This window comes from Elephantulus edwardii, unplaced genomic scaffold (genome assembly GCF_000299155.1).
Source record: "Elephantulus edwardii isolate Elephantulus edwardi_28Jun2011 unplaced genomic scaffold, EleEdw1.0 scaffold00332, whole genome shotgun sequence".
NCBI classification, from domain to species: domain Eukaryota; kingdom Metazoa; phylum Chordata; class Mammalia; order Macroscelidea; family Macroscelididae; genus Elephantulus; species Elephantulus edwardii.
Window position 1 is genome coordinate 1,823,989 of NW_006400082.1, and position 13,118 is coordinate 1,837,106.

The following is a 13,118-nucleotide window of genomic DNA, read 5'->3' on the forward strand; positions in this document are numbered from 1 at the left end:
ATGATATCTCTTGAAATGCCTTTGAAAAATAATCAACTTTGTAGAAAGGGTTGTGAGGTGGGCCTCTGCCTCCTGTTTTTTGGCTGAACACTCGCAATTCCAACACTCTCCACACAGCATTGCTCGCCTCCTTTTCTTTCATTATGCTCTACTTCTCGGTAGGCTCTCGTTTCCCTTTCTTTCCCTTAAAAAATATGGTTTTGAAAATGATCACTGCCTGAGAAATCAGTAGTTTGAGGTAAATATGAAAAAAGTATCTCTTTCCAAGATTATTTCCCTTTTTTGGAGCCATTTTACACTGTTGGCTCTTCAGGGTTGAACAACCTTCACAATGAAGGACATCGTACTGTGCAACCAGACTGTATTTACTCTACACAGAGGAATGACTTCTCCCCTTGACTACTTCAAGTAGCTGAGTTCAAAGGTTATAGCTCATATATTTTTAAATTTTGAGTCATCAAGCTAATATTCTAGTCATACTCTCTCCGCAGGACTTATTTATCTCAGTCAAGAATTTAATAAGTATGACTTGAGACAAGTCACTGTTTTGTTTTTTAAGTCAAATACATTAGTCAAATACAAGACTCTTGAAAAAGAACCAAAGACTTTTAAAAACTTCTAATGCTCTTCAAGTCATTTCAGACACCCCAAAGCATATTCTGACTGTGTATTCAATGGCTTGTATATTTCCCAATGCAGTTTATGCCTACATGAAAAATCCTCCTACCTTTAGATCCAGGAACACCTTGATCTCCTTGATCTCCTTTAATTCCCTGGATGCCAGGGAGACCCTTCTGACCTAGAAAAACCACAACAATAACATTGGTTTTACATATAATTAAAAATTATATGCAGCTACACACAGTGAAAACATTTCTAGGTATCTGTATAAAACTTTAAGTCATTCTCTTGTTTCTAGAACCAATGACATTCTCCAGTTTTACAAGGATGTAATAAAACAGTAAACAACTCGGAATAAGTGGAGTCACGCATGGTATTACTTTTGTTCACAATCAGGTATGTTATGTTTCCCCAAGTAGACCGTAGACTCCTAACGGCTGGAGCTTCCTTATACTCATCCTTCATGTACTTGTATGTCTTAATGAACAGTAAAAATCTGTGCCTGCAAGCTGGTCGGTTTCTAGTGAATGCTGTTTAACAAATTAATGATCCAAATCTCTGATTTATTATTGATATTTAAATGGCTATTGGTATATTTGATAAGAAAATCAGAATTCCTTTATATAATTATTCAGAGGATTATAATAAGTACATTTCCGTGCAGAATCAATATTTTGAGTTTGAAAAGAATGGCAGTGCACTCCCTACTTGTGCTGAGGTTGTCAATAACTAAAGTACCTGAAGATAGGCATGCTAGGGATAAAAAAAAAATCCACCTAAACAGCAGCTACTTAAGTCTTACCCTGAAATCCTGGAACACCTGGCAGTCCCATATCACCCTTAGAACCTGTGATTCCTGGAGAGCCTCCGATACCCTAGTCAAAGAATGAGAAATGTCAGTTGGGAATGGATCTGAATAGTCTGCTGAGTTCAGGAGGCTGGGAAAGCAATTTAATGTTCTGCATAGTTTTCTCAAATGATACAATATGTGTGTGTGCCAAAATTAGGCACAGCGATCATCAAAATGTCCTGTTTCCTTTACATGTGCTTTCTGTATTTGCCAAGGAATTTTCTGAATTTACCTACATGGTAAGTTTCTTGTATACATGTACTTCCTCAATAACCTAAATCAAATCAGAAATCAGTAAAATATTTGTAGTTAATAGATACCAATCTGGGATAAAAAGTAAACTGGGACAAATAAATGAACAAATTTTAAAAACATTCCTCCAGAAATATGTTCAAGAATAATGAATTTTCTTTAAAATTCACTTCACATCTTACCTGAAAAGTGATTTATAAATATGTAAAGATAAAAAATATGATAGTGAGTATTTCCCTATATAATATAACAATATCAATGCAGATTAAATCTTTCTTGTTATTTCCACATGGCTGTTTCTTTTTCTAGTCATGTTAAAAATACATTAGAAATAGTTTCTTACATGAATGTTTTTCTTTAATTTACTTGTTTTAAAAATATCCTAACAAAATAAATTCTGCCAATTGCTTTCTATATGGTGATGAAGGAAGAAGTTCAAGCTGCTTTGAAGGAAATAGCAAAAAATAAGGCCCCAGGAATAGATGGCATAACAATTGAAGTATTTCAGATAACAGATGTTGCCCTGGATATGCTCCCCAAGTTGTGCCAAGAAATCTGGAGAACAACCACTTGGCCAACTGACTAGAAGAGATCTATATTTGTTCCCATTCCAAAGAAAGGTGACCAAACTGAGTGTGGAAACTACAGAACAGTGTCATTGATTTCACATGCAAGCAAGATTCTACTGAAGATCATCCAAAAACGATTAGAACAGCACATCAGCAGAGAACTGCCGGAAGTCCAGGCTGGGTTTAGAAGGGGTCGTGGTACTAGGGATATTGTTGCTGATGTTAGATGGATCTCGGCTGAAAGCAGAGAATACCAGAAGAATGTCTATCTGTGTTTCATTGATTATGCAAAGACATTTGACTGTGTGGATCATAACAAACTGTGGCTGACTCTGAGAAGAATGGGAATCCCAGAACATTTAATTGCTCTAATGCGAAAGCTGTACTTGGATCAAGAGGCAGTAGTCAGAACAGAGCAGGGTAACACTGCATGGTTCAAAATTGGGAAGGGTGTACGACAGGGATGCATCCTGTCTCCATACCTTTTCAACATGTATGCAGAGCAGATTATCTGAGAAGCTGGGCTCTATGAGGAGAATTGTGGCATCAGGATTGGTGGAAGATCTATTAACAATCTGCGTTATGCAGATGACACAACCCTGCTTGCTGAAACTGAGGAGGACCTCATGCACTTGCTGCGAAGGGTCAAGGACTGCAGCCTTCAGTATGGACTAAGGCTCAATGTCAAGAAGATAAAGATTCTCGCCACTGGACCAATTAGCAGCGTCAGGATGGATGACGAAGAGATTGAGAGTGTTCACAGCTTCAGTTTGCTCGGCTCCACAGTCAACACTCTTGGTACCAGCAGTCAGGAAATCAAAAAGCGTATCGCGATGGGAAAGTCTGCTGTTAGGGACCTCTCAAAGGTACTCAGGAGCAACAGTGTCTCTCTGGAGACTAAGGTGCGCCTGATACAGGCCATGGTCTTTGCAATCGCTTGTTATGCATCAGAGAGTTGGACAATGACTAGGGAGGACAGAAGGAGAGTGGATGCTTTTGAGCTGTGGTGCTGGAGAAGGGTACTGAATGTACCATGGACTGCCAGGAAAACAAACAGATTCATCTTGGAGAGGATTAAACCAAGCTACTCCTTGGAGGCAAGGATTCTGGGGCTTCGTCTGACATACTTTGGACATGTTGCCAGGAGGGACGGGTCCTTGGAGAGGGACATCATGCTTGGGAGGGTGGAGGGACAGCGCAGGAAGGGAAGACCCTCTATGAGATGGATTGATTCAGTGACTGGGGTAATCGGGATGGGTGTGTCAGAGGCGGTGCGGTTGGCGCAGGATAGAGCAGGGTTTAGGGCTGTTGTGCATAGGGTCGCTAAGAGTCGGAAATGACTCGACGGCACATAACAACAACAACAACAAAATAAATGTTATATAATAATAATGAGCCCCAAATATATTTCCATAAACTATATTTTCATGATCTATGTACACTGTCACAGATGATTCATTGACACATAACAACAACATGTACAAGGTACGGTGGGGAATTACATACAAGTTTTAGTAGAAGGAATGAATCAAAACTTATTATTACTACTCCAAATACACTTTCGTGGAAGATTATCCATAAGCAGTCTATAAGTAAATTAGTAAACCATACCACCTAGATTTTAGTGCTTTCATAAATAAGTCAGCCAGTACTTGGCCTTGAGGAAATATCATGATAACTCTGAAAAGATGTTTTTGTTAGAGATAAACTATAGGAAATAACCCATGTTTCTTATTTTTTTAAAAAATCTACTTCTTTATATATAATAGCTCGTGTGTCTAGCTGAAATTCTTCCCATGTTTCCAATCTGTCCCAACATTCTTCCCTTTTGTACAGGGTGTGTGTGTGTGTGTGTGTATGTGTGTGTGTGTGCGCGCGCGCACGCACATGTATGTGGAGGAGAGATAGAAGGGAAGAGATAGAGAAATGGAGAAAGAGAATGGAACTGAATCTCTTGTAATGATCTACAGGGCTCAACAAGGCACCCAAACACAACCCCTTTAGCCATCAGTGTGGCTAAGTGAGAATCCAGAGAACTAGTCTACGACTTGACCTAAGAGCAGCTGAATAATTAGGCAATTTTAAAAAATATTAATTTAAAACAAAAATTTTAAAATGACAAAAACAAAAAGACTATTACTGATTATTTCTTACACCCTAAAACTTGTTCTTTTGAAGGCTAGCTGACGTCAATACTGTTGAAGTTAGCGGTTCATTTCCAATATTCCAGTCCTGTGGCCATTGGTAGGGGACAACGAGGCTAGTTTTACAGAACTGCTCTTTAGAAAACAACCTTGATTATTACCTATTGGCTAGCTTTTCATATTCCGTTTATAAACAGATTTTAAATATTCTGGCAAAGAACTGTAATTTCCAGAATTATAATATTTACTTTTATTGAAGCATATCAAAGTAGACATACACGTGTGTATCTGCATACTCATATAAACTTTTATGTATAATTTAGTGAATGGAGAAAGCCCCTTTCCAATAAAAAGAAGTTTGCAAAACCACCACTCACAGGCATGCCCTGGAATCCTGGCTCTCCCTTGGGTCCTGGAGCACCAGGAGAGCCTGGCCAGCCGGTATTTCCTTTTTCACCTTTTAGTCCATCAAGGCCTGGCAGGCCTGGGGGTCCCATAGGTCCCGGATGCCCTAAGAGCAGAAATAAAAGTCACACATTTGAGGTTGAAAGGTACTGTGTGTAGTGTCACTGGGTTAGGGGCTTTATTACTGTACCCAACTCTCATTGACAATAGAACAGCACCATATTGAGCAGTGTGAGGGCATAGACATCAAGGCAGAGTCTACAAGGAAGATCTTGTGTCAAAGCAAGAAAGAACATTAACATAAGGACCCAAATCTCTGTTTCTAAAATATTCTTTTGGTGACTGGTGTACAGGGGTACTGTACTGCCTGGTTAATAGAGCCTGGTTAAGAGCAGAAAGTTGCCCCTCAAAGACTGTGTTGACTGAAGATAATAAAAATTGTATACGCGCACGCACACACACACACACGCACATGCACGCACGCGCGCGCACACACACACACACACACACACACACCAGTCTTTTCAACCATTTGTTTTCTCCAATTTCCTTAATTACTTGTCACATATACCTGCCACAGATGGTTGTACACAACGAAAGCACTGACCCAGCAAAGATCAAAATACAGGGCATCCAAAATATCCTAAACAGTGGAAAGCTATGATAACTTCAGACATAGAAATGTACTAACTTCTAAATATCTTAGTCATTCATTGTGTGAAATCTGTCTCAGTCTCCAGCTCTAATATGTTTCACCTGGTTAGCAACCCTTACCTGGCAGGCCAGGCTGTCCCTGAGGTCCCCGGTCTCCTTTGGGACCTTGCACAGGTTGTCCTGGAGATCCAGGTATCCCTGGCTGACCTTGAGGTCCAGGAGGTCCCATGAATCCTTGCTCGCCTTTGGGTCCAGGAATTCCAGGGCTCCCAGCTAATCCTGGGAAACCCACTTCACCCTTTGAACCTACAAAATAGAGAACAGTTTGAGATTCATGGTAAACTCTGACCAAGTTTCAGGTAAAATTCAATAGAACAACAACAACAACAAAAACCACCTATGCTAAGAGTCAGTGTAAAATGTTTTTCATCCTCTACTTGTCCCCAGAGCTGGGCTTCCTAGGGGCATCAGGAAACACACTGAAACATACTGATTTACTCAGTTAGTAAATAACATTTTAGATGCCCAGTGGAATCTAAGGACTGAGGAAGGGTAAGGTTTCTAGCACAGGCATTTGTGCTTAGATAAGTTTGCATAAAATTAAATTCTTACAATTAAGGACTTGTTCCAATGAGAAGTAAATAGACCATTTGGTTAGATTCATGCTTTGGAACACTAACCCATAGTAAAAGGAATAAACAATAAAAGCAACAAGAAAGATGAATCTCAAACTTATGATGTTGAATGGAAAGAAGAAAGCTAAAAAGAGTGCATGCTGCACGGTTCCATTTGCATGAAATTCTAGAAAATACAAACTAATCTACAGTGACAAGGAGGGGACTGATGTGGCTTGGGCATGGTGCAGGAAGGGGTCTGAGGAAAGAAGGCCAACGGGGCATCAGGCCTGTGGGTGATGGTCATGTTCTCGCGAATGAATGAATCCATGTTCATGGGTACATACACAGGGAAAAGTTTCTTAAACTCTGCACTTTGAATAGGCACGACTTCTTTTATGTCAAATATACTACAATAAAGCCATTTTTAAAGTCAGAGATAAAAGTGTTTGTAGAAAAATAAAACTCTAGGCTTCATTTTAAACTCATTGCCCAAAACATGCGGACAAAAATACTAAAACTCCAAGCTTATTGCAAAGTTAATTAGAAAAATTATAGAGTAATAACCTGGATATTCTGGCTACTTGTCAAACACTAAAATGATAAGGGTTTCCTCTGATGTTACATTTTACAAAATTAGTCCCACTGAAAGGGAATATCTGATATTGAATGCATCACGGAGCATTTTCATTCAGGCATGAGACTGTTTAACTACCAGGCATGCCTAGTTACTCACATCTAGTTGCTGCTTCGGTAATATAAACAGGTAGGTTTGGTTCTGCATCTGTTCTGCTGCAATAACGTGCAGCAATGACTAATTGAAAATAAAGAACTCATTTCGTAAACTTTACCTTTTTCTCCTTTGCTGCCTGGAAATCCTGGTAATCCTTTTCCAGGTAGACCTGTAAGATAAGATCGAAAAAATATAAGCAGAAAGCTTTCTTTTTCCTTAAGCAATTTATCTGCAGATACAGCACAAAAAAGGTGTCAAAGTTCTCTATCAACCATACGCTATTTAAAGAATACTTGGAAATGAGTACTCTGCACTTTGGGAGGTAAAACCCATTCCTGCAGTTGTTACAAACATACTATTGATTGGATATTCATAATTCGGGACTTTTTCCTAAGTATCTTTCAATTCAGGACCAGTATGGTATTTAGTAAAAATGATCTGTACAAATGAGTACTTCCTCCCTACTGCTACTACTGCATTGATACTAACAACAACAACAACAACAAAAATATGGCCTTTTTAAATTATTTTTGTGTGCGTGTGTACCATCAAATCAGATCTGACTGGTACAGGAGTAAATTGCTTCTCCTTCCCCCAGCAGAGCATCTGATGGATTCGAATCGTGTGCCTCTGGGGTTGCAGTGCAGCTTTCTTGCCACTAGGCCACCAGAGCTCCCCTTATAGCTACTCTTACAGGAGGCAAGGGAAGTCAGACAGAATTTGGGGCAGCAGAAACCTAAGGTTTTGAAATGCAAGTAGAGGGTTCGAAGGAAGATAAAAATGGATGCAAGAGAGGTATGGAGCTAGTTTGCTCATGAATTTGTTTCATAGGCAATGGAATGTAGTTAACAAATACAAGAAATAGTACTCAAAATGAAAAATAGAGCAAAGTCCCACTAATAACAATGAAATGTCTTCAGCACGCCTGCTCAGTGACATTATCCTCTCTTATGCTTCCCCTGACTTGGGGGTAACCCGTGTCAAATGCTGTGTTTGTTGCTCTCTCACATTATGGAAAGGTATTACTACCTATGTGGTTGTCATCAGTGGATCACTCAGCTCACATCTTTGTTCACACTGCAGCCCTCTTGAAAATGACAGGTATAGACTTAGGAGGCAACAAATATCACCAGAACTATGTATCTAAAGGGAGAACCACTGGACAGAGAAGGGCGAATGTTATTTTCATTCTTAGAGGAACTATAAGGCAGAAAGAGCAGAGGATATCTGACCTACAATTGTAATACTCTAAGGCAGCAAGTGTTTACGTGTTTCTCAGTGTTTTGAGGGAGATGTCTGAAAATGTTTGTGGAATAAATGCATTCCCTCATTTGTCCCAATTCCTCATCTAATCCTTCTCCAAATGTTTACATAAAATACTGCAGGATGGTACACGTAAATGTTCTACTAAGCTGTGTTCAGCTCATATTGTATGTGAGTCTTTAAGAGCGTGTCTTGCGCGCCAAACGAGAGCTGCATTGTGACAGGAAAAGAGGAGCCTCGCCACACCTGGTTCACCCTTCTCTCCCGCCGATCCTGGGATTCCATCACTCCCGGGCTCTCCTTTCTGGCCAGCTGGACCTGTTGGGCCAGGCCTACCAGGAAGACCTGCACGAGAAAGAACATACCAGTGATTCACTGCACCTTGACAGCACCCTACTAGCCCTGCAAAATCATGGGAACATCTGGCTTCCCTCCAGACAGGACCTTCCACTATATCAGACGACATCAAGAGTTGGTCCATAAAAGTTGGGGAGAAGGAAGGAAAAGTAAATTCAACCTTCATGCCATAAAACAGATAAAACTGTTTCTGGAACCAGCAATAAAAAAAAAGATCCTCGGCTGTGGTTATGAAAAAGGCACGCAAGTTCTAGATTCAGTCTGCTCCTATGTAAACCAGAGGGTTTGACCAGATGGCCCCTGGTCTCATTTGGCACCAGCATTTCTCCAAGCGAAACCTCGGGGGGTGGGGGAGTTCTAATTCCTCCTCTAACAGCAGCAACGCAATCCCACATTGCCCATAGCCCATTTGTTAAAGATGGGTTTCTACCTGCTTCTCCTTTCACTCCAGGGATACCATCCAAACCTGGGAGTCCTTTGTCACCTTTTTCTCCAGGCATTCCAGGACTTCCTAAAGGGGGGAAAAAGGCAAAGAAATAGCAGAATGTCCATAAGCTGGAATGACTTGTCTTCAAGAGTCCACGTTCAGCAGGGGCACTGGCTCACTTACCTGGGTAACCCACGGTTCCTGGCAATCCTTTTGGGCCTGGAGTTCCAGGCATGCCGGGAATCCCAGTGCTGCCTTTTTCTCCCTTCTCACCAGGGCTTCCTGGGAAACCTGTCAAGCCTGGATCTCCCTATAAGCAAAAATTGATCTTACTAATTTTATGTGTCAACAGGCATTTTCTAGACAGTAATATAACTTTTGTTGGAACACCTATTGCATTGTGCAATTCCACTTGCAATATTTTAATGGAAGGATCAAAGTCCACTTCTGAAAACTAAAACTAAACAACATGCCCCAGAAACTCTATGAACTTTGTAAATGTCGATGGTTACAGAGGAGCTTCAGGGCTTTTGTTCATAGAGTCGCTATGAGTCATGCTCGTCTTCAAGGCAATCAACAACAACTAGTGAAACTAGAAAAACAGAGTGAAAGTCAATTATCTGATTTCTACTTGCTGTTTATCATTTTCTCTACTCCTTATCTTCTTTATTTTGGGAGGGGGTGTCTTCCCTTCATAGCTTGCTACTCTCACCTCTCAAAAAAGTTCCTAAATCTTTCTTTTGGAAAAAGAGGTATGAAGTAAAGAGTGATAAATAGCAAATAAATTGTGGGTAAATGGCTACTATGGCTCATTAAATGTGTTGAGATCCTACTAAAAATCCCTTGTGAATTCTTTTAATTTATGCATGTGGGATGGGACATTCCAGTGCAAGATGGTAGCTACCTTTTCACCAGGCCGTCCAGGAATCCCAATGCCAGGTTGACCCGCTTGCCCTTTGTCTCCTTTGGTACCTTTTTCTCCACGTAAGCCAGGGACTCCCTGTGGGCCTGGAATTCCAGGCACACCTTTTTCTCCAGGTGTTCCTATAAACACAATGAGAACTGAATTATTACCTAATTCTAATATTAAAGGGGGGAAAAGTTTCTTGACCAGAATCAAGAATGAAGTTAAGAAAAACACACATTCTTTCATCTCTCTATTCATAAATAATCCAAATAGATGGTAGCTATCCAAAACCCATAGGAAACAAACTAGGAGAAGTGTCTTTTATAAAGAGAGAAGAAATACATTAATTTCTTAGAATATTTACTTCCTCCGCAGAATAAAAAAAAAATCCATCCAGCTTTTATGCTTTTTATTATATAATCAACTCTCATTACCCAAATGAATCAAAGCAATCCATGAGGTGAACAATGGAGAGTAAATGCTTATTTGGTGTTGCAATGAATATTGTTGTTGTTTTTATGTGCTGTCGAGTCACCTGTGACCCATACCGACCTTATGTACAGCAGCTCTTAACCCTGCCCTGTCCTAAGCCAGTCTCTCTAATTCAGACACACCAACCCTCACTCATTGCCTCAGTTGCTGTTATCAATCCATCTCATCCAGAGTCTTCCTCTCCTATGTGCTTTCCCTCCACCCTTTGAGCATAACGTCCTCCAAGAATCGGTCCTTCCTGGCCATGTGCCCAAAGTATGTGAGACAGAGCTTCAAAATCCTAGCCTCCAAGGAGAAACCTGGTTTCACCCTCTCCAAGACAATTTGTTTTCTTGGAAGTCCATGGTATGTTCAAGACTCTTTTCCAGCACCACAATTCAAAGGCATCAATTCTTCTATCATCCTTAGTCATTGTCCAGCTATGATGCATAACAAATAATTGCGAAGACCACGGCACAGATTAGGCAAACCTAAGTCTCTAGACTGATATCGTTGCTTTTCATTACTCTGGAAAGTACCCTGACAGCAGATCTTCCCAATGTAATTTGTATTTTGATATCCTGACTGCTGGTGTTAAGAGTATTGACTATGGAGCCGAGCAAGCTGTAGTTGTTAACAACCTCAATCTCTTCTCCATCTATCATGTTGCTACCAATCGGTCCAGTAATGAGAATCTTTGTCTTTTTTATATTGAGCTTCAGTCCATATTGAAGAATACAATCTTTGTTCTTTTGCAGGAAGTGCTTCAGGTTTTCTTCAGTTTCAGCAAGCAAGATTGTGTTATCTGCATAATGTAGGTTATTGAGGAGTCTTCCTCCAATCCTGATGTCACATTCCTCCTCATAAAGCCCTGCTTCCCAAATGATCTATTCTTCATATAGACTGAAAAGGTATGGAGACAGGATGCATCCCTGATGCACTCCTTTCCTGATTCTGAACCATGCAGTGTTTCCCTGTTCTGTTCTGAAAACTGCTTCCCGGCCCAAATACAAGTTTTGCATAAGCACAAATGTTCTCGGATTCCCATTTTCCTCAAGGTAACATATTTATTCGTAGATGTAAACACCACCGTAGATGCTACTATTTCAAACAAAGTAGTAACAACCCCAAAAGACTTAGGAGGAGGCAGGAACATTGGTTTCTGCCTTAACTTTCCTCTTTTCTATATGAATCCTGAGTGGGATTGCTGCCTAGAACAGCTGAAGGCAGTGAAACATCACCATCTTCTCTCACGCACCTTCCCCTTCTGTTTCCTATCATGGTAGCAAATGCACATGAATAATTAGAATTAAAGGCTGGCTAGGAGTTAGAGATGAGGAGACTAGAGACTTTCTCTAGACTAAAAGCAAAGGGTGTCAGAATGAAAAGTTTTTGTGTTAGAAAAAATTGAGGCATTAAACACAATTAATACCTACTGCCGAATGGGCAGCTCAAGAGGTCAGGTCATTCAGACATAATAGAAAGCTAGATGTAGAGGGTCAAATCCACCAGATGGGCAACCTTCTCTCATGTGATCCACATTCTCCCCCCAACTCACTTGAAAGTCAGCTATGGGTTGGTTCTGGCTTGACTGCAAGGAGAGAGGGAGCTAGTCAGGGTCACAATGCCAGTCTTTGACTAGGCTGAAGAGCATCATGCATTGAGCACGTACATGAATGTAAAAAGGTAAATGTGCTGGGTTATACTACCCTCAGGTGTAGTGAAATGTTATTCTGCAGATCTATCCTCTCAGAGTCTCACCTGGTAAGCCCATTCCTCCAACTGATCCTTTTGGTCCAGGAAGTCCTGGAGCACCTGGAGTTCCACTTATACCTGGGTCACCTTTGGGTCCTAAAATAACGAAGAGAAAAATCCAGCAGGTTAATGTTTACATGAAGCTTGGGTTAACATATTCCTCGGCATGAATTTGCCATGTTGGCCAACGTGGGTTCCATGCCGTACACACCTGGTTGCCCAGGATGCCCTGCTTGTCCATCCTTTCCAGGCATTCCTGGAGTTCCAGGATCTCCTCTGGATCCCTTATCACCAGTTGGTCCAACTTGTCCTATACATTACAGGGGGGAAAAATATGTTGGCAGATGTGCTTAAATCGCAAAGTGTTAGAAAAATCTCAAAATCGACTGATGGCATTTACAGAGTTCAGAATTCTTACAGTTAAGCACACCGTTCCACCTCCACCATTAAATCCTCTCATCTAAGGTGCATGTTTTCTAAAATCAGATGTGGAAATACTACCTTTTTCTCCTTGGTCTCCCTTCTGCCCCTTCATGCTGCCCATGTCCACTTTATCCATCGAGCCAGGTTTTCCAGGGAGACCAACATCACCTTTGTCTCCCTTGTAGCCAGGGTCTCCCCTGGGTCCTGAAGAGCCTGGGAAACCGTGGTCACCTGCAGATGAAGAAAAAGCACCAGATGAGACAGATGAAGTGTTTCTAAGGTATAAAGTATAGTGTCCTTGTGCCTTGTAGAAGTAACGGATTCAGAATGTATAAATGGCTCTGGAGACCTAGTGTTTTGTGGGAGAAAGATGGGCATTCTCTTCCTATGCAATTTATAGCCTCTGAAAACACAAAACATCAGCTGAGTCAGTTCCACCTCAACCAGTGAGTTAAGTTGACTAAACATATGAGTATTTTTATGACTAACATGTAAAGTCAATTTCCTTTTTTTTTTTACAAAAAATTGGACGAATTTCAAAAAGCAAAATAAGAATTAAAACTTAAGACTTGTAAAGTTGCCCAGTTTGCTAATTTAATTCTAAGGACTTAATTCCTGTGCCCTGTTATTACTAGAGATTACACTATTTAAAAAAAAATAAATATTGAAAAAT

At 40.6% G+C, this 13,118-nt stretch overlaps 1 protein-coding gene across 1 annotated transcript in view; it reads right to left on the reverse strand.

The window, feature by feature from the left end:
• Positions 1-13,118, reverse strand: part of COL4A1 (collagen, type IV, alpha 1) — a 175,798-nt gene that overhangs the window by 17,725 nt on the left and 144,955 nt on the right. The window contains exons 34-45 of the mRNA XM_006901562.1: positions 12,524-12,676; positions 12,234-12,332; positions 12,029-12,118; positions 9,794-9,933; positions 9,073-9,199; positions 8,893-8,973; positions 8,352-8,450; positions 6,961-7,011; positions 5,616-5,801; positions 4,814-4,947; positions 1,424-1,496; positions 728-799 (exon numbers count right to left, since the gene is read on the reverse strand). Coding sequence (XP_006901624.1) covers positions 728-799; positions 1,424-1,496; positions 4,814-4,947; positions 5,616-5,801; positions 6,961-7,011; positions 8,352-8,450; positions 8,893-8,973; positions 9,073-9,199; positions 9,794-9,933; positions 12,029-12,118; positions 12,234-12,332; positions 12,524-12,676 — 1,305 coding nt within the window. The remainder of the gene's footprint in view (positions 1-727; positions 800-1,423; positions 1,497-4,813; positions 4,948-5,615; positions 5,802-6,960; positions 7,012-8,351; positions 8,451-8,892; positions 8,974-9,072; positions 9,200-9,793; positions 9,934-12,028; positions 12,119-12,233; positions 12,333-12,523; positions 12,677-13,118) is intronic.